Here is a 20,418-nt window from a genome sequence, read left to right as displayed (position 1 = left end):
TACATAGTTATGTTCATTTTGAGAACCTCGGTATAAAATGGGCTTGTGAAATACTATACAATAACATTGCATCCATAGTCAGTTATCATAAATTCCCTTTTTAAACCACTTAGTTAGGTTGAAATGGTCCCTTGGTGTCTGATAAGTGATGGTAATATCTCACAATGGCCACAAAAATCCAAATGATCTAAAAAGGTGATGTAGTACACATGATAGAAGTTATCTCCAGAATAAATACTGTAGATTCTTTTATTTTGGTCTGTCCTAATTCTTTAAGGCTTGAGGAAAAGTTGTATTCGTGTGGATATTAGATTTCATGGTTTTGCCAAAGTCTGCATATAAGAATACAGAAAATGTGTACTTCATTGAACATTTAAATTTGTGGTTTACCCTTATACACAAAATCTATATCCACATTATAACTCATCACTGCTAAGCTACTGACTGTGACAAAACTTTTAAGTTCATTCAACATATTGAAATATTTAAAGTACAGGCAAACAGCAAATAATTATCTGACAAATCTTAAAAGTGATATATTACAACATATAACTGTCAATCTGCTGATAAAATATCAAGTCAATCTGTTCAGTAGAAAAAAAAATTACAAGTTTATTCATTATATTGAAAAATTCAAACAGGAAGTCTGATCTGAATACATGTAACAATTTTGCTAAACATACAGACTGAAAGAGAAAAGGTGTAGTACTACACACGAGAAGTAACTGAAGAATATATTTGCCAAAGGTGAAAATATGATTCATGACAAGTAAAAAGGTGTTTGTGCCTGCAGCAAGTCCAGAAATTTGTCGTGGATGTTTTTTGTTGTTGAAGACAGATCTTTGTTAGTTTCTGTTAGATTTACAACTTTCCTTGACTCTAAAGATTAAGAGCTTGACATACAGTACATTGTTGGTTTCTGTTAGATTTACAACTTTCCTTGACTCTAATTAAGAGCTTGACATAGGGTACATTGTTGGCTTCTTATTTTTGGGTTGTTGGATGGTTGTCTCATTAACATATCTGTTCATATACAGAAGATATTTTATTTACCTGGAAATGAATGATATAAAACTTAACAACCAGGATTGTTTAAAGTTTTGATATGTCTGTTTTTTTTTATTTTCCTAGTATTTGAAACTGCCAAGTGAAATGTTTACTATTTTCACAGGAATGATGACAAAGCAATGCTTATTTTGATGCTAATCCAGTGGATCTTCTCAATACAATGAAAATTCATGTAACAGTTCTCCATCTTTACAGGAAAATTTGGGTAAAACATTCTGATTTTTACAGTAATCTCATTTGATGCAAATCTGGTAGCCACACATAAAGTGATTTTTTTTACAATAGATTACATGCAAATGTCTAACGTATGACTCATAACAACAAGCACTGGTTCCTTCAGTCTGGTGACCCAATGGTAGAAATGTTAGAATTCTGTAATTAACCAAAATAATCTGTATTCTTGAATATTGAAAAGTGCTTATTATTCATCAAGGTCTTTTGGTTTTCTCAAGTACTATGATTTTCTCAATAAAAGTCATATTAAAACAAACAATTTAAAACATATAAAATTTTATTTCATTTAATTTTTTATTCATTACAGTCAAGATGGCATGATTTTGGTGATCTACAATATATACATATTCAATAATAATAATTATAAAAAAACTTAACAAATTTAAAGGAAAGGGTAAGATTTGAGGTCAGAATTATTGTTGTTTTAAATTATCTACATGTCTTTTCTAATGTTTAACTTGCCTAGTTTTGGCTTTTTGCTCTAAATCAGGAACATCTTTCCAATTAACGACATCATTTTAATGCTGTCATAGCTTTAACTGTTACTGTGGATTCATTTATTTTTCATGGGTACCAATTTTTCGTGGATTGAGGAAAACTTGCATTTTCGTGGATATCTAATTTCGTTGTTTTGGCAAAGTCTGCGTACATTCCTTTAGAAATTTTGTTATTTGTTGAACATTTAAATTCGTGGTTCCCCTGTACCCAATGAATCCACAGTATATCAAGCCACAGTTAATCCTTATATAATCTTGATTCAGACATTAAATCTATCATCAGTTGTATCATACATTTCTTTTATTTTCAGAATTTTAAAAAACCAAATAAGAGCAAATATGAGCCTATAGTTTATGCCTTTCATCTGAATATATTTCATATTTAAGCAACAAATTAGAGACAACAGTTAATAAATTATCACAGGTGTACAGTTATATTGCAAGCTGTTCTGTCTGTTGTTCACTAAAAGCTTCATAAATATTGGCAGCAAAGGTCTTTGTTGGTTCTAACAATAAAATCTCCTACAAAACAGAAAATGGTAAAACAAAAGTTAAACAAAACATAATATGATATATATGACACTAACAATCTACATCATGCATCTGTAAGGTTGTTGGATGTTATCATTATGTATTATCAAAGTGATTGTGTTGGCCTGCTAATAACTGTGTAGCTATGTTAATATGTATAAGACCAAAATTTAAATATCAACAAGATTGCCATATAGAAACCAATGTCCCTGCTAATACAGTGAAATATTCTTTCTAAGGGGAAAACTCTCTTAAAAATAGTCAATTGGGGCTGAGTTTCTGTTGCTAATTATGTAATTGTATGTTAATTCTTTTTTCTGTCTTTTGGGATAATGTTGTTTGTTTTTTATTGCTTCCTTTATCGCCTTCTCCCCTTTTTTACAATGTTGATTTTTCAAATTATTTAAAATTCAAAGGCATAAATTCCATAAAGTTTTAATATCAGTACTGATTTTCTGAACTGTTGCTTATGTTACCTTTTCAACATCCATTTCATAAAACTACAATACCAAATGTAGGCACAAAAGTGCTTGCATTGTTGATTTTCCATAATGGTAACATTTCCAAGGGCAATAATTCCCCCAACAATCAGCACTGATTTTTCTGTCCAAGATATTGCCAATCTAAACCTATTACATTGATTAACCAGATGAGAACTGTAGGTGTGAGAGTGCTTTTAATGTCAGATAGATATGGGTAAAACGGTATACCATAATACGTCCCGTAAATGGGCGTATAAAAAGAGCAGAAAATTGATTATTTGCTTGAATTTTCTAAGTCCGAGGACCATAACTCTGCAAAAAAATCATTTGCACCAAACAACATTTGAACTTGATCTGTAACGTCATGGTAAAACTATATACCAGATATCAAATCAATATCTTCAAGAACGATGAAAAAAAATGCGGAAAACTGATTACTTGCCTGAATTTTCTAAGTCCAAGGACCATAACTCTGCACAAAATCATAAAAAACAAACAACATTTGAACTTGATCTGTAACTTGTCATGGTAAAACTATATACCAGATATCAAATTAATATCTTCAAGCATGATGAAAAAAATGTGGAAAACTGATTACTTGCCTGAATTTTCTAAGTCCAAGGACCATAACTCTGCACAAAATCATCAAACCGGAATAAAATTCAAACTTGATCTGTAACTGGTCATGATAAACTATATACCAAATATCAAATCAATATCTTCAAGAATGACAAAAAAAAGTGCAGAAAACTGATTACTTGCCTCAAATCAATATTTTCAAGCACAGAAAAAAAAAAAGGAAAACTGATTTGCCGGACTGACGGATGGACAGACAGACGGACGGAGAACAAAACCTATAGTCCCATTCGACTTCATTGGTAGGAGACTAATAAAAGAAGGATGTGTCTGAGGACAACAATGCCCCCACTCAAGCTTTGCAACGAAAATGGGACAGACGGAAAGAGAAGGACGGAAAGACGGAAGGTCAAGGGTAATACTTAATGCCCCTGTCGCCTACTGCAGGGGCATAAAGATCAGTTCACTTGCATCATATTCTACTGCTTGATATACTGATTTAGAGAGTATCTACTACTCATTAGGAGGGGAAAAAGATAAAATTTCCCTAACCAACTATTTTTGAATAGGATTATTGAAAAGCATAAAATACTTCACTCTGTTACCCTCTTAATATGGTTTTGTACTATTTAGTGTTGTAATGTCTGTTGAAAATCATATATGGTATGAGTAAATATGACAAATGAAAACTATGGTCTGTCAAACCTTACCTGTATTAAAGGATTTGGTGCATCACTACAAAGTTTATGTAACAGCCCACTCACTATAGGAATTAATTTGGCCATAGGCAATGCCACTTCATGGAAACTGAAATCAAAAAAATAAAATAGATATTAAAATGATCTCTTTATGTTTACAAAAGAGGACTAATAAGTTTCCCTTAAATCTTGAGCAACAAGTAGCATGACTTCATTTTATCTCTAGAATATTATATTACAAAGAAACAGACACTCCAATTTTTCACATGTCTCTCTGGGGTTTTTTTTATCACTTTATAGCTGATAAAATGAAAATATGTACAGGAAACCAGGTAATTCATTATTTCATTATTCAACCTATTTGTATTGAGATTTGTTAAACATTTGGAGTTTTACATACTTTTGTCTATGTTGATCTTCTAACATGTGTTTATAATGGTCTGCTAAACTGTCTAGTAATTTGGCAAACCCTCGGTCCAAACATAACTTTAATACACTATGGAAATCAGCACTGTAAATATATATATACATTTTCTAAGTGATGAGAATTAAGATATCTTCATACAAAAAATTTCTATCAATATTAAGCCATTCATTATGAAGTTTCATAAGGTGTTTTAATTATCATTTGGGAAATAATAATGTACATGTGATTTTTGAAATATGAAAAAAATAAACAGAAATAAACTGATGAATAAAATCTAGGAAATAAGTTATATCAATTAATGAATCTAAAAAAAATTTTGTGTCACAGGATTTTCAAGTAAAGAGGGATTATGACAAAAAAAATGTCTGTCGTATTGAAATTTGTTTTTATGCTCTCATTCAGACATATTTTTCATAAGTGTCTATAAATGCATATTTTCAACAGACAAACATAATCAGTGTTCATTTCATTTTTACAACTGTTCATGTAATCTACCTTATATTTCTATTTTTTCAAGAAAAAGTGTTTTTTTGGTATTTCTAAATGGGGAATTGAAATAACTAGATTAAATTTATAAATAACACAAAACACAAGGGTTTCCAACAGAGGGAGAATGTAGTAATGAAATAATTTAACATACCTTTCTATTATATCTTTCGTTTCTGTATGAAGCCTGGTATACATGGCATCTTCTTCCTTTAATACAATAAATAATATTGCTGTCAGAATATGCTTATAAGGTATTACTAATATGATTGGATTCATTAAATCTTTAAATTCCTCACAAATTTCTTGATAAATATTGATAAGAAATATTTCTAAAAGATCTTTCTATAAACGAGGAGGCATGATAAGAGCCATTATTTGGCCCCTTAAGTTGCAAAAACAGTAAACTCATTCAAGCCTTTCAAATTTATATTAATTTTATTGATAATTGAACAAGTTAATATACACTTTAGGGCAAAAAAGTCCCTAGTAATGTCACAATAAAGTCATAAACATGACAAATGTAAGTATATGACCTAAATGGCTGTTTCACACAGTTCTTGGTCAAAATATATATGAGCAACAGTTCTACCTAAAGATATACCAGTATTTTACACACATATCTAAATATTAATGACAAGATCTCAAAAGGAGGTTATTTTGGCAGTTTTTGCTGTTTTACACTAAATGAGAAGTTTGAAGCCCTACAGTCGATTTACTAATGCATGCAGAGTAAGAGTTTGGTTGGCTTGCTTGCCTTGCTTGCCTTGCTTGCTTTGTTTGTATTAAAGTTTGCTCAAGCAATGTTATTAAGATTGACAACTACAAACAATATAAATAGGCGGAGTTAAACCTGTATATAGGTAAATTTGATTATTTGATAGTGTCCAATCAAATTTAAGTATAATGTATACAAGTTTAACTCTGCCTTTATATATTGTTTTCAGATGTCAATCTTAATTACAATGCTTGAGCAAACATTAATACAAACAAAGCAAGCAAGCCAACCAAACCTTTAACTTGCTAGCATTATGATAACAGCTGTAATGCAAAAAGGTAAGACAAAATTCAAAAAATATGAATACTGATGTCAGACAGAGTAATGTCTGAGGCATGTTATTTGATAGATATATAATACTTTTTGATTTCATATTCAAGAGGACAAAAGAGTGGCCTTATCCTTTGTTTGCATTTATAAAAGTAGACAGGATACCTGGTGGATGTAGCAATACCTCCAAAAACTGAAACAACAACGCTGCATTCATTGGTGTCATTAAACTTAACATTTAAGTTTTTAACAATGAACTTAACAACCCCAGTTCATACATTATGATCCAGATGACATCTAGCATAGACAATCACAATGCCATGGTATATAATTATACAAATCAGTATATTGGAAAACTTCTTGGTTTGAATGTTTGAATTGTTCTTACCTGCTGAGAAATCAGGATACAAGGTACCATATATTTACATAAGATAAAGGTCGGTGATAAGTCTGATATATCTGGACTCGTTTCTATTCTCTCTCTGATCTGCTGGATTATTGCTTGTAAATTATCTATCGTTAATCTCTCCTTTAAGGATATACTAGAACAGAAAATATCTATTAAGTGTATCATTCTTAATTCATATAGAGAAAATATAACAGCAACAAATACTGTGAAAACCACAGGTAAATGAACAATCTACAGCTTTCATGAGAAGACCTACATAAATAGACAAAAGTTATTTCCCATGTTGGAAGAAAAAAGAAAACCATAGCTATGTAACCGAAATTATGGAAATAAACCTTTCTATAGCTTACTATTTGATAAGGGTTTTCAAAGTTGAAGGCTGCAGGGTGACCTATAGATTTTTACTTCCTTTTTCATTGGTCTATTGGAAATTGTAGTCTCATTGGCAATCATAACACATTTCATTTTTAATAAAAAGTAGTTCTTTGATAATATTGAGTAAATCGTCCATATGATATCAGTCAAATTGAAACCATCAAGACTTACCTACTATTTACATTTCAGTAAAGGCCTATTTCTTACAGATTCAAATGTAATCAATCAAACGTAGTATTTTTAGGTCAATTTACAATGCCATATAAGCCCAAAAATGTACCTTCAACTTTCTTCATCAAAATTTTGTTTAAACAATACACAGTGGTTTTGTGTAATCTAAATGTAGTTCCAATAAAGCAAAGAGCAAAAGCACTGCAATCAAGATTCCCACGGACTGATTTGTGAATAAACCTACCTTAATATTTCCTTTCTAACAACATGCTGCACTGTTTCTGTCAATTCTGTTAATCCTTAAAAATTGTAAAAAAAAAAATAAAGGTATGTCCATATGCTTATTTTTGAGATACAAACATTGAAAAAAACTAATTTTTGGAGGGTGATAAAAAATTGATGTTTATGGAATTTTCTCATGAAAGGAAAATGATTTTCACATTTTTACTAGCATTCAGTAATTAGCAAAATTAAATGCAGGCATTAATTTCTGAAATTTAAACTGTAATAAAATATATCATATATAAATCAAAATTCAAAATATTTGACTAAAAGTGTATTTGAGATGTACACTAATAAAAAAAATAGTAATATATATTTTTAAGTAATAGCTTAGAAAAAATTTGATGGGTTACACAATATTAAAGGGAAAAACTAGAGAACCCAACATTCTTAGTCCACTTTAACATTACAGAATTTTAAAAATGAAATTAGTGTACTTTATGTTAACAGCAGTATGCTGTATTTATGAAAGTGTCTGCAATTGGAAAATATGCTAGGTGATGGTTACTAGTCACAGTAGCTGGCCCTGACCTATACTCTAATATATTAATCAATCAAAATCCATGGTCCTTACATTAGGGGAAATTATGAAATATATTGTTGCAGATATACATATTTATTCTAACCTGTGCTAAAGAAATGCTGAATATCTGATAAATATTTCTGCTGAAGTTCTTTAGAAATTAAAATTTTTTCAGTCTACAATTAAAAAAACAAAAATATTAATCTTTTTTAATATTCCTCTTTCCTCCCATACACATTTATAACATAATTTACTTATAAGAAAATGTTAATTACTATCGGGGATTGCCATAGTTTATTTAGGGGTGGTGCTCTTCAACAATTGACAATTGGATTCATTTTGTTCGAATTATTGACACAACAATCCAACTACACAATTTAATCAAAATATATTCCTGGACAATGCAACAATTTCTTCATTCATCTAGTGACAGGTCACAATTTATGTCATACTTATCATAAATACACTTAAGGATGTACTTAAGGTGAAATTGAAAAAATCTAGAATTCAAAATTGATACTAAAAGTCAGAAGAGCATTACTTAAGGAAAAAAAATAAGCTAAAAATATTGATAGGTTATGGAGCTCCTTTTTGAGTTATTTAATTTTTTTAAAATAGAAGGAAAAGGTTGACTTTGAATTTTACCTTATACTTGCATTGGTATTATTTGGGTCTCAAATCGAAAGAAATCTAGAATCTGCTTAAATTTTGGTAAATGACCTTTTATGAGCTATTGAAGTCTTATATGAAAAGAAAAATGGGTGTTATGGGGCAAAATATTTTACCCTGTATCGTAGGAAAAAAACCAAGGAGTCCGAACATTTGACAAAAATTCCTAAACCTGACCTAAGTACATCCTTAAAAGAAGATACTGAAAAATGTCAATGAGACCACAATCTATTGACACAGAAAAAGACATCAAGAGGTCAACATTCATAGAAAATAAATTTCCTAAAAAAAACAACAGTATATCAAAATTTTACTTACTTTCCCATTTTGCTGGTGCATACTATCTATGAACATATAACCACCAATCACATTTAGCTGGACTCGTAAAAGTAAGGCCATGATACTACAACTATATACAATACTGACGGTTCTGGCAAAACCTAAAACAAAATTATTACAAATATAATTTCAATATATTAAGAGAAACAGTGTTCAACAAATATTCTTAGGTAGAAGTAAAATCATGCTAACCACTAGGAAATTTATAGGGTGAGTCCTCAGATTCATCACTATTTGAAATGGTGAGTCACAGTTGATTCTGATCAGTCAATAATATAATAACTCAAACAGTTCTCATCTGAAGCGTCTAATTTGGATACCTGGACTTTCTCAATGGAAGGATCTTTTATAATATAAAAATAAGAAGATGTGGTATGATTGCCAATGAGACAACTCTCCACCAGAGTCCAAATAACAAAGATGTAAACAACTGTAGCTCACTGTCAAGCCTTTAAAAATCAGCAAAATCCATACTGTACAGAAAGCTATACTTTTTTTTTCATTCATTGTTTTGCACATAAATCAGGACGTTAGTTTTCTCATTTGAATTATTTTACATTTGTCATTTACGGACCTTTTTTAGCTGACTATGCGGTATGAGTTTTGTTCATTGGCAATTATACCACTCATGGTTAAGAATTTGATTGTCTTAATCAAAATAAATATATTAACATGATTAATATATATAATCATTTTAATTTAATGATGAAAACATCAAATCATCTACTTAATATTATTTCCTAGCAACTACATGAACTAATTTTCATATTCCAAACATAGGAATTTAGAGTTTGTAAACTTTTTTCATTCCTACTTACTCATTATTTTCAAGTCTTCCCATAACTGTACTTTATTTTCTGGGCTAAAAATGAAAAACAAGTAATTTTTCCATTATAGAGTATAATTTAACAACCACAGAGAAATGTTTCATAACATGTATTTCAGTCCTTGTGTTAATTTGAACGGCATACAGGAAATTGCACAGATTAACACTAATTATTAAAAAATATTAGATAATTTTCACTACTTGACACATGAAATTGAATAATAAAGCATTATTTGACTAGTCACAATCTTTGAAACAATAGCTTCATTTCACAGAAATGTTATGGAACTTAATGAATCAAGGCTATTGCAAATCAGAGCATTAATTCTGAATTTGAACATATTAATAGGAGGGCTGTTTTCTCTGATCTCATCTTTATCTCTTGTCTTGAAACTGTGGTTTTATTGAGAAAAAGCATTGTACTAAGTTTTATGAAGAAATGCCTTAAAATCTAGCTTGAAAAGGCATAAAGCATTTCCTTTTGATTTCATTCTGAAAACCAAATCTTTAAGTATCAAACCCTAAAATTAGTTTTGATTCATTATCCTAAAAAAGACTGTATATGTGCAAAATGGTAATTGTGTCTTGAAGTGTTTCACATATGAAATAAAAAAAAGATTATTACAGTCTTATTGAGATATTTCTCGCCTTTCTAACTCATTCAAAAACTTTAACAATGGTTGGAACTGCACACCATGACTCTATGACCATCATCACAGACAAGACATAATATATTGGACATTATGAAATCAAACACCAAAATGAAGCCAATTATATACTTTTACATACTTATTTTTCAGTTGTTCTGTTATCTCTTCAGTGTTAAATGTTCTTATCAACGCCTCACGAAGCGTAGACACCATCGATAAAACTGAAACATTAATAAATTTATGATCTCATTAGAAATGCAATTCAATGTGTTAATCATTTCATTTCAACCAAAATGTCTGTGAAGTAATCTTGCTCTAAAAAACAAATCTAAAACTAAATTTCTATCAATCTTAATTAAATTGAAAACATTGTAAATTTTCTTATGAAAATAACACAAAAAAACTAATTGATCTGATAGATAATACAAACAATTTCCTAAATAATGTTATTAAAAAAAGAAGTTTAAAAATTCATCTTCAGACTCAAGGTTTTTTAACCTTTCAGAAGGTATCAAATTGATTTATATGGTTCTCATCCTGAATATACATGAATAAAATGCATACAGGGTGCAGCTTGATACGACTGCAGAGGTCAAACCCTGAACAGTTGGGGCAAGTATGGACACAACATTCAAGCTTGATACAGCCCTGAATTTGGATTGCGATTAAATATTTGACACAGCATAGGCTTCTGACACAGAATGAATGTGGTCTAAGAACTTAAAAATTTGAAATTGGATATTTACCTATTATGTTCCAACATCCAAAATCTAAATACATGGTTAAATTCAGCATATCAAAGAACCCCAAGAATTTAATTTTAATGATATCAAACTGAGCAAGTTTAATTTTGGACCACAATGTAGACTAATTATGGGGCCCAAAATCCAAAATCTAAATACACTGTTCAATTCAGCATCAAAAAAACCCATATATTCAATTTTTGTTGAAAGCAAACAAAGTTTAATTTTGGACCCAGATTATGACAAACTTGAAAACAGGGCCCAAAATCAAAAATCTAAAAACATGTTTAGATTCAGCAGATCAAAGTACCCACCAATCCATTATTTTTTAAATTTTGGAACCTTTGGACCTCACTGTGGACCAATCTAAAAACTGGTCCAAAAATCCAAAACCTAAATACACAGTTAGATTCAGCATATTAAAGATCCCCAACAATTCAAAGACTTTGAATAAAACCCCATTGAAATTGGTCAAGAAATAAGCAATTTATACAGAGTATAAGAAAAGTATTGTTTTAGGCCCCTTTTCCTAAATGGTTAAGGTCATAACCACCAAAATCAATTCAAACCGTCCTTTTATGGTATGAAACCTTGTGGTACAATTTCATAGAGATCCATACATATATACTCAAGTTATTGTCTGGAAACCAGAAAATCCTTGTATTTTGGCCCTTAATTCCTAAATCATTTGGGCCATAACCCCAAAATCAATCCCAACCTTCCTTTTGAGGTATGAAACCTTGTGGTATTATTTCATAGAGATCTGTACAATTATACACAAGATATTGTCCTGAAACAAGAAAAATGCTTGCTTTTGGCCACCAATTCCTAAACAAAAGTTGATACAATAACCCCCAAAATCAATCCCAACCTTCCTTTTGTGGTATGGAACCTTGTGGTAAAATTTCATAGAGATCCATACACTTTTACTTAAGTTATTGTGTGGAAATAAAATGTCTTCTGACTACGACAATGACGACAACAATTTCATAGCATTATACACCCGCAAAAATTTTATTTGTATAGACAATCAGGTAAAAGTTATACTAACCTGTCATATTACAAGTTCTCTGGTTACTGTCAAAATGGTGCTGTTTTCTATAAAATTGATCATACATTAGGGAATAATACATTAAGATGATAATCCATGTACATATGTACCAACAAAAACAAAATTGATTTGATTTGATTTTGATTTTTGGTGTTTTAACGCCACTTTTAAGCACCACTTTTGGGCTATTTCGTGGCAGCCAGTTTTTATTGGTGGAGGAAGCCGGAGTGCCCGGAGAAAACCACGACCTTCGATAGGAAAACTGACAATCCTAGTCAATTAAGATTGGAGTCAAGTGCACCCGCACGAGCGGGGTTCGAACTCACAACTTCAGTGTTGACTGGCTAGTGATTACAGTAGTAACTACTTAGACCACTCGGCCACCGAGGCCCCCAAAACAAAATTGACAGTACAGACCTCATATATCATACATAGACATCAATAAGTATTTTCAAGTCAGGATTATGACAGTTGTTTTCTCTTTGTTTGATGTGTTTGAGCTTTTGATTTAGCCATTTGATAAGGGACTTTCTGTTTTGAATATTCCTTGGAGTTCGGTATTTTTGTTATTTTACTTTTTTCTTATTATTTACAAGTTGGTTAATTTTGATAAAAAATGTTTATTCTTCAATTTCATCTCTTTGTATTTCTTTGCAGCCATCTAAATATCTGCAAGGTCTTCCACAGCAGAAAAGTGAAATTTATTTTGACAGTAAGACAAATGTCAAACTTTTGGTAGTGTATTAAATTTATTCACATTTTTTCTTGACTCAAGATGTTGAAGACCTTAACATATTGCATAGGCACTCATCTTTTGATAAAATTGTATGTTAAGCTCTCTGGATGTTATTTTTTTTTGTGTTGTTGGGTTGCTGTCTCATTGATATATACTCCATATCTCCTTTATATCTTTATTCAAGACCTGCATGGTTTTTAACTCTGCCATTTCAAATTGACAATCATATATATTTGAAACTTCTATACCAGTAACAAACAAGCCAGCAGACTTTACAAGAGAAATCTTTGATGGCTCCAAGATAAATTTAGATAGATTAAGTTATGCTTTATATTATGATATAAACTTTAAAAATATATTTGAATACCTTGCTCAGTTGCTCCAAACCTTAGATCTAAAAGTAAATATTTTTAATGCTCTGAAACACCTCACCAACACAATACATTTACTTAGTCAAAATTACAAATGTACATTATTTCTTATCACATTACCATGATTACAAATGTAGTACATTAATTTTCATTACTATCTTAACAAGCCACGAGGCCTTGGGCCATTTTTAATAGCCTATACATGTGCATCAAATAAATGTACCTGGCATGGGCTAAACATTCTGATGCTTCCTTTTCTTGTATTTCTTTTACTTTTTCTTGCAAATATCTGTAAAAATATGTTCCACCTAAAACATAAAAAATGCTATTTGCAGTTCAGATCTCCAATTAGTATTTTGTAGAAATTATCATAGGCATCAGGAGATTTTCATTGACAATGGATTTCTTTTCATATCTGAATTCTCTTTTTTTTTTAAATACAGAACAAAATATAAATAGGAAAACTCTTCATGATTGAAATAAATACAAGAAGCCCTCCTCTTAAAAATAAAAAGTAAAAAAGTTTCGACTTTGCCTTAAATACAAAATTTCATAAATTACAGCTTTTTGCTTTGTGTTAGTAAAAGATAAATTTAGATTGTGACTACCGCAGAAACAAAAATAATTGTGTTAAGGGTTTCCATACAGACCCTTAAAGCTTATTTTCAATGCCCCAAAAATATGCCTTACCTAAAGTTTTATACTCAAAGAAAAAAAAAACTAAACAAGTACAATAAAAGAACAGAATTCCAATGTCCCCCGCATTGCACAGATTTTATCTATCCAAGGGCTTAAGAGCAAATACAATGCAGTTTCCAATATAATTAATATTTCCAAGGGGCACAACTTCTTTTAAAATATTTGATCGGCACTGTTTTTCAAACTTGTCCGAGATGTTGCTTATATAAAACTTTGATATAAATTTGATAAAAATCTGGCAAAAATTGTACATGTGAGAGCGCTTACAATGCAATATTCCACAAGAGTGCACACGCTGAAATGTCTCGCCTTCTTTACTAATCATTGATATTATGTTGATAGTCCTAAATATAAAGCTTTATTACAACTGTCACATAAACTTAACATTAACCAAGTAAACTAAACATTGACCAATGAACCATGAAAATGAGGTCAAGGTCAGATGAACCATGCTAGGCAGGCATGTACAGCTAACAATTCTTCCATACAACAAATAGAGTTGATCTATTGCTTATAGTTTAAGAAAAACAGACCAAAACACAAAAACTTAACACTGAGCAATGAACCTTGAAAATGAGGTCAAGGTCAAATAAAACCTGCGTGACTGCCAAATAGATCATAAAATATTTCCACACACCAAATATAGTTGAACTATTGCATATAGTATAAGAAAAACAGATCAAAACACAAAAACTTAACTATAACCACTGAACCATGAAAATGAGGTCAAGGTCAGATGACACCTGCCAGTTGGACATGTACACCAAATATACTAGACCTATTGCTTATAGTATCTGAGATATGGACTTGACCACCAAAACTTAACCTTGTTCATTGATCCATGAAATGAGGTGGAGGTCAAGTGAAAACTGTCTGACCGGCATGAGGACCTTGCAAGGTACGCACATACCAAATATAGTTGAACTATTGCACATAGTATTAGAAAAAAAGACCAAAACTCAAAAACTTAACTTTGACCACTGAACCATGAAAATGAGGTCAAGGTCAGATGACACCTGCCCGCTAGACATGTACACCTTACAATCATTCCATACACCAAATATAGTAGACCTATGGCATACAGTATAAGAAAAACAGACCAAAACACAAAAACTTAACTATAACCACTGAACCATGAAAATGAGGTCAAGGTCAGATGACACCTGCCAGTTGGACATGTACACCTTACAGTCCTTCCATACACCGAATATACTAGACCTATTGCTTATAGTATCTGAGATATGGACTTGACCACCAAAACTTAACCTTGTTCACTGATCCATCAAATGAGGTCGAGGTCAAGTGAAAACTGTCTGACGGGCATGAGGACCTTGCAAGGTACGCACATATCAAATATAGTTGAACTATTGAACATAGTATTAGAAAAAAAGACCAAAACTCAAAAAATTAACTTTGACCACTGAACCATGAAAATGAGGTCAAGGTCAGATGACACCTGCCAGCTAGACATGTACACCTTACAATCATTCCATACACCAAATATAGTAGACCTATTGCATACAGTATAAGAAAAACAGACCAAAACACAAAAACTTAACTATAACCACTGAACCATGAAAATGAGGTCAAGGTCAGATGACACCTGCCAGTTGGACATGTACACCTTACAGTCCTTCCATACACCGAATATACTAGACCTATTGCTTATAGTATCTGAGATATGGACTTGACCACGAAAACTTAACCTTGTTCACTGATCCATGAAATGAGGTCGAGGTCAAGTGAAAACTGTCTGACGGGCATGAGGACCTTGCAAGGTACGCACATACCAAATATAGTTATCCTATTACTTATAATAAGAGAGAATTTAACATTACAAAAAATCTGAACTTTTTTTTCAAGTAGTCACTGAACCATGAAAATGAGGTCAAGGACATTGGACATGTGACTGACGGAAACTTCGTAACATGAGGCATCCATATACAAAGTATGAAGCATCCAGGTCTTCCATCTTCTAAAATATAAAGCTTTTAAGAAGTTAGCTAACGCCGCCGCCGCCGCCGCCGCCGCCGCCGCCGCCGTAGCCGCCGCCGCCGCCGGATCGCTATCCCTATGTCGAGCTTTCTGCGACAAAAGTCGCAGACTCGACAATAAAAATCAATATATCCAAGGGGCATAACTCTTTTAAAAACAGTTCATCGGTACTGATTTTCGAATTTTGTCCAAGACATTCCCACAGTGGATAAAAAAGATTCCTACCTACCTACTTGTGTTTTTCCTCATGCAGGAAACCCTTTACACAAATACTGATTGTTAACTTTATAAACCATCTTGAATTTAAATGTCAATTAATTTCTCAAGTCTTAAAGCAGTGGTAATTCAAGCTCTAAGACATAGATGGCAACTCATATGTCTTTTCAACTGTTTAAAGCCTTAAAAGGTAAGGTATCTAAAAAAAAGTAATTGATCCAAAAAAGGAAATATGTCTTATTATTTTTTACATGCTTTCGGTATATACAATGGTGCTGTATGCCTAAAAGGACCAGTTCAAGGTATGAAAAGTTTGTAGAAATTTTCATTAAAAGAGTTTATATGAGGATGAAGTCCAAAATAACAGCAGAAAAATCAATATACTAATGAGTCCAAATTAGTTAACTTTTTTTCAGACTTTCGCATTTGTGCAGAAATCTATTCTGGTATCATTTCTCCCTTCCAGTAATATTTCTCTCAGCAATTTGTTTAAAATACAAGGAAGAAGCACAATATGATTTCGGCAATTTTTTTTTTCTTTAATTGAGTAAAAGTGACATTTATCTCATTACTAAAATCTGTATTATCAATAGGTAAATGTTAAAAAAGTATTCTAACATTATTCATTTAATATAATTTACTAAATACAATTTCAAACAATTTTAGTGTGACTTTTACCATGTATTAGAGACATATATCTATCAATATTAGCACTATTGCACCTTATAATTTAGAGTTTCCAGGGTATATCAATCAGTTTTCGGAAAGTTATCGGTGTACCCTTCTGTGGCAGGGGCGGATCCAGCCATTTATAAAAGGGGGGGGGGTTCCTAACCCAGGATAAAGGGGGTGTTCCAAATATATGTTCCCATTCAAATGCATTGATCGTCAAAAAAAAGGGGGGGGGGGGGGTTCCAACCCCCTGAACCCCCCCTCCTGGATCCGCCACTGTGTGGGCAGCCAAAACAGAAAATCACTCTGGGCTCATAATCCAAAAAGCATACCTGCCAACTTTTTGAAGCATGAGAGGACCTTATTCATCTCTTTCACATGTCATAAGTCTTTTAATCTCATATTCAATGGTTTTGAATGAGTATATATCTGCTTAAATGTATTTTAAACTCCTGTGAATGCCTGTTTTGTGCTATTTAGTTTATATAATTAAGAATTACAATTGTCAGGTCAACACCTCTCATGGGGGAACTCACCTATAAATCTCAGAAAAGTTAGCAGTTCTGCAAAAGAGATTAGCTTTTTGACATGTCTTGTCATGACATGTTTAACCATTGCTAGAGATTATCAGCTACGGTCTTATAGAATACTAGTGACACATTAAGACCAGATGCATGTATATATATACATGTATATATTTGTTTGTGCAGATTATGATGGATGAACGACTTTAATGTGTAAATTTACCTCCGGCAAGAATGCCACCAAATATAAATTTTCGTTTGTGACGCTTAATAAAATTCCACAAACTTCCAATTCCTAACATCTTCTAAAGTAGAGAAATGTCTGGCCAATGATTTATCGACAGTTTTGTTCAAAAGTCGTGCGATTTTAATTCGTGATCAAACTCCTATTTTTTTCTTTCAATGTTGAGTACGAACTTGATTCTTATTGAGGCTTTACTCTGATTAAAGCACTGAAGTGATTTCATAATAATAAATAGAATGTGTTGCAATGCTGGATACGGAAATGTTTCGTTTCCGCTTTGTTTTATCTTTTGCTTGAAATATACAAGCCTGAAGTTAGGACCACTCTTCCAAATTGAATAAAAACAAAACGTTTGGGATGAAAAAGAATATGTTTTGTTGGAAAATATTGCAGAGGCTCCCCAGAGCCTGAATCCTCTAAACTGGTAAAAATATGCCATTTTGATATTTATTTTATTTTAGTAGCAATCAGTGCTTTATATTTGTATTAATCTTATTTAGTGGCATTTTTGTAGATCTTGTATTGATGGTCATTTTTACTGTTTACAGATTATAAATTTGAATTTTTTTAAGGACACTAACACGAGTAAGAAATTGCTGACTGATATGAAATTTCTGTTTCACAGATGACGTTCCAGTTGCCATTATTAACCCACAAACTCAATTGTGACGGCTGTATTAGACTTATTACTGGGTTTGTACTAAAATAAGCAACACAATGGGTGCCACATATGGATCAGGTTCTGCTAGCCCTTCCAGAGCACCTGAGATCACCCTCGGTTTTTGGTGGGGTTCATTTGATGTTGCTCAGTCTTTTAGTTTTCTTTGTGTTCTGTGTACTTTTGTTTTATTGTTTGTGTTTTTGTCTGTATTTCGTTTTTTGCCATGGCATTGTACATTTTATTGTGCTTTACATCTTTGCTAAAACAATCTCTCTCTATCTATCATGGCTTAGGGAGCTACCATTTGATTTTTATAGGGGGGGGGGGCTTAGGATAAAAAATTTTGTCCTGCATTTTTTTTAAGTTGTAATCTCTGTCCTGCCTTTTTATTTTTCACTCTATTTGGTCCTGCCTTTTTTTATTAGTTTATCCTGACTTTTTTTACATAAATTGTCATCCTCGCGGCCTTTTTTTTTTGGCCAAGTTGCTCATCCTGCCTTTTTTTTTTACTCAAAACTCCTGTCCTGCCTTTTTTTCAAATTTCATCCTTTCTTTCTATATGGTTTCTGCAAAAATGGGTGAAAAACATCTTTCAAGGGCAATAATTTAACCTTGTTGGTAATTTTTTTACCCTGGTTAGTTTTACTCTAACCACTTAGGTTTTACAGATATGAGCCAAAAAATGCATTTTACCTCTTTGTTATGTTTTAAGCAACAATGGCCATGTTTAATGATGGATCAACTCACCTGATTCTATTTTAAAACTAAATTACAAAAGGAACATTCAGGTTAAGTTTGGTAACATTTAATTGGCCCAGTAAGAAAAAATTTCATGACGGGCGCCAAGTGATTGCAAAAACTCTCATGGCCATTTTCCATTTCTTGATGACTGGTGATTTATAAGTTTGATTCTTTTGCAAATAGAGGTTTTCAGGCGATCAACCTGGCAAATTATTCACTACTCAGTGTCTAGTATTGATCTAACCAAATTAATACAGTAACATTTTATTTGCACTGTGAATGTGTATAGTTGTGGTAATTTGATGGGGATTTGGGATGTTGCAAATAAATAGTCTGGTCTGCCCTCTTGTAGAACTGAAAGTGCTAGTCTTGCCCAAGACAGAGTGAAATTGAAAATTCTGCCCAACAAACATTGAAAAAATGCAGGATATAATTGTTAACAAGAAATGATGCTGTTACGAAGTCTCCCAAACGAAGCTCCCATAATTCCTAATTCCCAGGGTCGCCTGACATTGGGCAAAGTCCAGTGAAAATTGGTTTGGTCCAGTAAAGTTATATGCATTAGTGATGCCTGGGGACTAACCCTGTATATCATTCAAATCATCTTGGCATGACAAACCAGAATATATATGGTTTAGGGGTGGGGATCTCCACCATTTACAAGATACTAGAACATTGGGGGTGGGGGGAACCCCTGGGGCCTAACCCTATACGTCATTCAAATGTTCGAGACATGACGAACAGGAATATGTATGGTTTAGGGGTAGGGATCTGGACCATTTTCAAGATATTAGAACTTTCTCAAATGGCAGGGGGTCAGGATGACCCCTGGGGACTAACCCTGTATTTCATTTGATGTGCTTTATCATGACAAACCAGAATATATATGGTTTAGGGGTGGGGATCAGGACCATTTACAAGATATTAGAACATTCTCAAATGGCAGGGGGTCGGGATGACCACTGGGGACTAACCCTGTATATCATTCAAACCATCTTAGCATGACAAACCAGAATATATATGGTTTAGGGGTGGGGATCTTGACCATTTACAAGATATTAGAACTTTCTTAAATGGCAGGGGGTGGGGGTGACCCCTGGGGACTAACCCTGTATATCATTCAAACCATCTTCGCATGACAAACCAGAATATATATGGTTAAGGGGTGGGGATCTTGACCACTTACAAGATATTAGAACTTTCTCAAATGCTAGGGGGTCGGGATGACCCCTGGGGACTAACCCTGTATATCATTCAAACCATCTTCGCATCACAAACCAGAATATATATGGTTTAGGGGTGGGGATCTTGACCACTTACAAGGTATTAGAACTTTCTTAAATGGCAGGGGGTGGGGGTGACCCCTAGGGACTAACCCTGTATTTCATTTAATGTGCTTTATCATTTAGAACATTTTCAATAAAAAAGATTGTGTCTTTCACAAACGGTTTTCAATTTATAATCATTCGAAAAT

General features: G+C 32.4%; 1 protein-coding gene across 1 annotated transcript; it reads right to left on the bottom strand.

Moving 5' to 3' along the window:
* Nucleotides 1-1,561: 1,561 nt before the first annotated feature.
* On the bottom strand, nt 1,562-17,725 carry LOC127701847 (peroxisomal biogenesis factor 3-like). The gene is made up of 13 exons (XM_052205851.1): nt 17,522-17,725; nt 13,416-13,500; nt 12,086-12,132; nt 10,431-10,512; nt 9,634-9,677; nt 8,795-8,916; nt 7,911-7,983; nt 7,247-7,301; nt 6,436-6,589; nt 5,154-5,209; nt 4,487-4,597; nt 4,099-4,195; nt 1,562-2,321 (listed from the first exon to the last, which is right to left on the bottom strand). Exons 1-13 carry the CDS (start codon nt 17,598-17,600, stop codon nt 2,232-2,234), a joined length of 1,095 nt encoding a protein of 364 aa, XP_052061811.1. The 5' UTR covers nt 17,601-17,725; the 3' UTR covers nt 1,562-2,231.
* Between the last annotated feature and the right edge of the window lie 2,693 nt (nt 17,726-20,418).

Source organism: Mytilus californianus, unplaced genomic scaffold, assembly GCF_021869535.1.
Source record: "Mytilus californianus isolate M0D057914Y unplaced genomic scaffold, xbMytCali1.0.p SCAF_1, whole genome shotgun sequence".
NCBI lineage: Eukaryota > Metazoa > Mollusca > Bivalvia > Mytilida > Mytilidae > Mytilus > Mytilus californianus.
This window is presented reverse-complemented; position numbering and strand designations above follow the sequence as displayed.

Coding starts and splice junctions, on each gene's coding strand:
- LOC127701847 (XM_052205851.1), bottom strand. CDS start 17,600: ATGTTAGGAATTGGAAGTTTGTGGAATTTTATTAAGCGTCACAAACGA. Junction 4,196..4,486: donor GAAGATCAACATAGACAAAA/GTATGTAAAACT, acceptor TTTTGATTTCAG/TTTCCATGAAGTGGCATTGC. Junction 2,322..4,098: donor CACCAAATCCTTTAATACAG/GTAAGGTTTGAC, acceptor TCTGTTTTGTAG/GAGATTTTATTGTTAGAACC.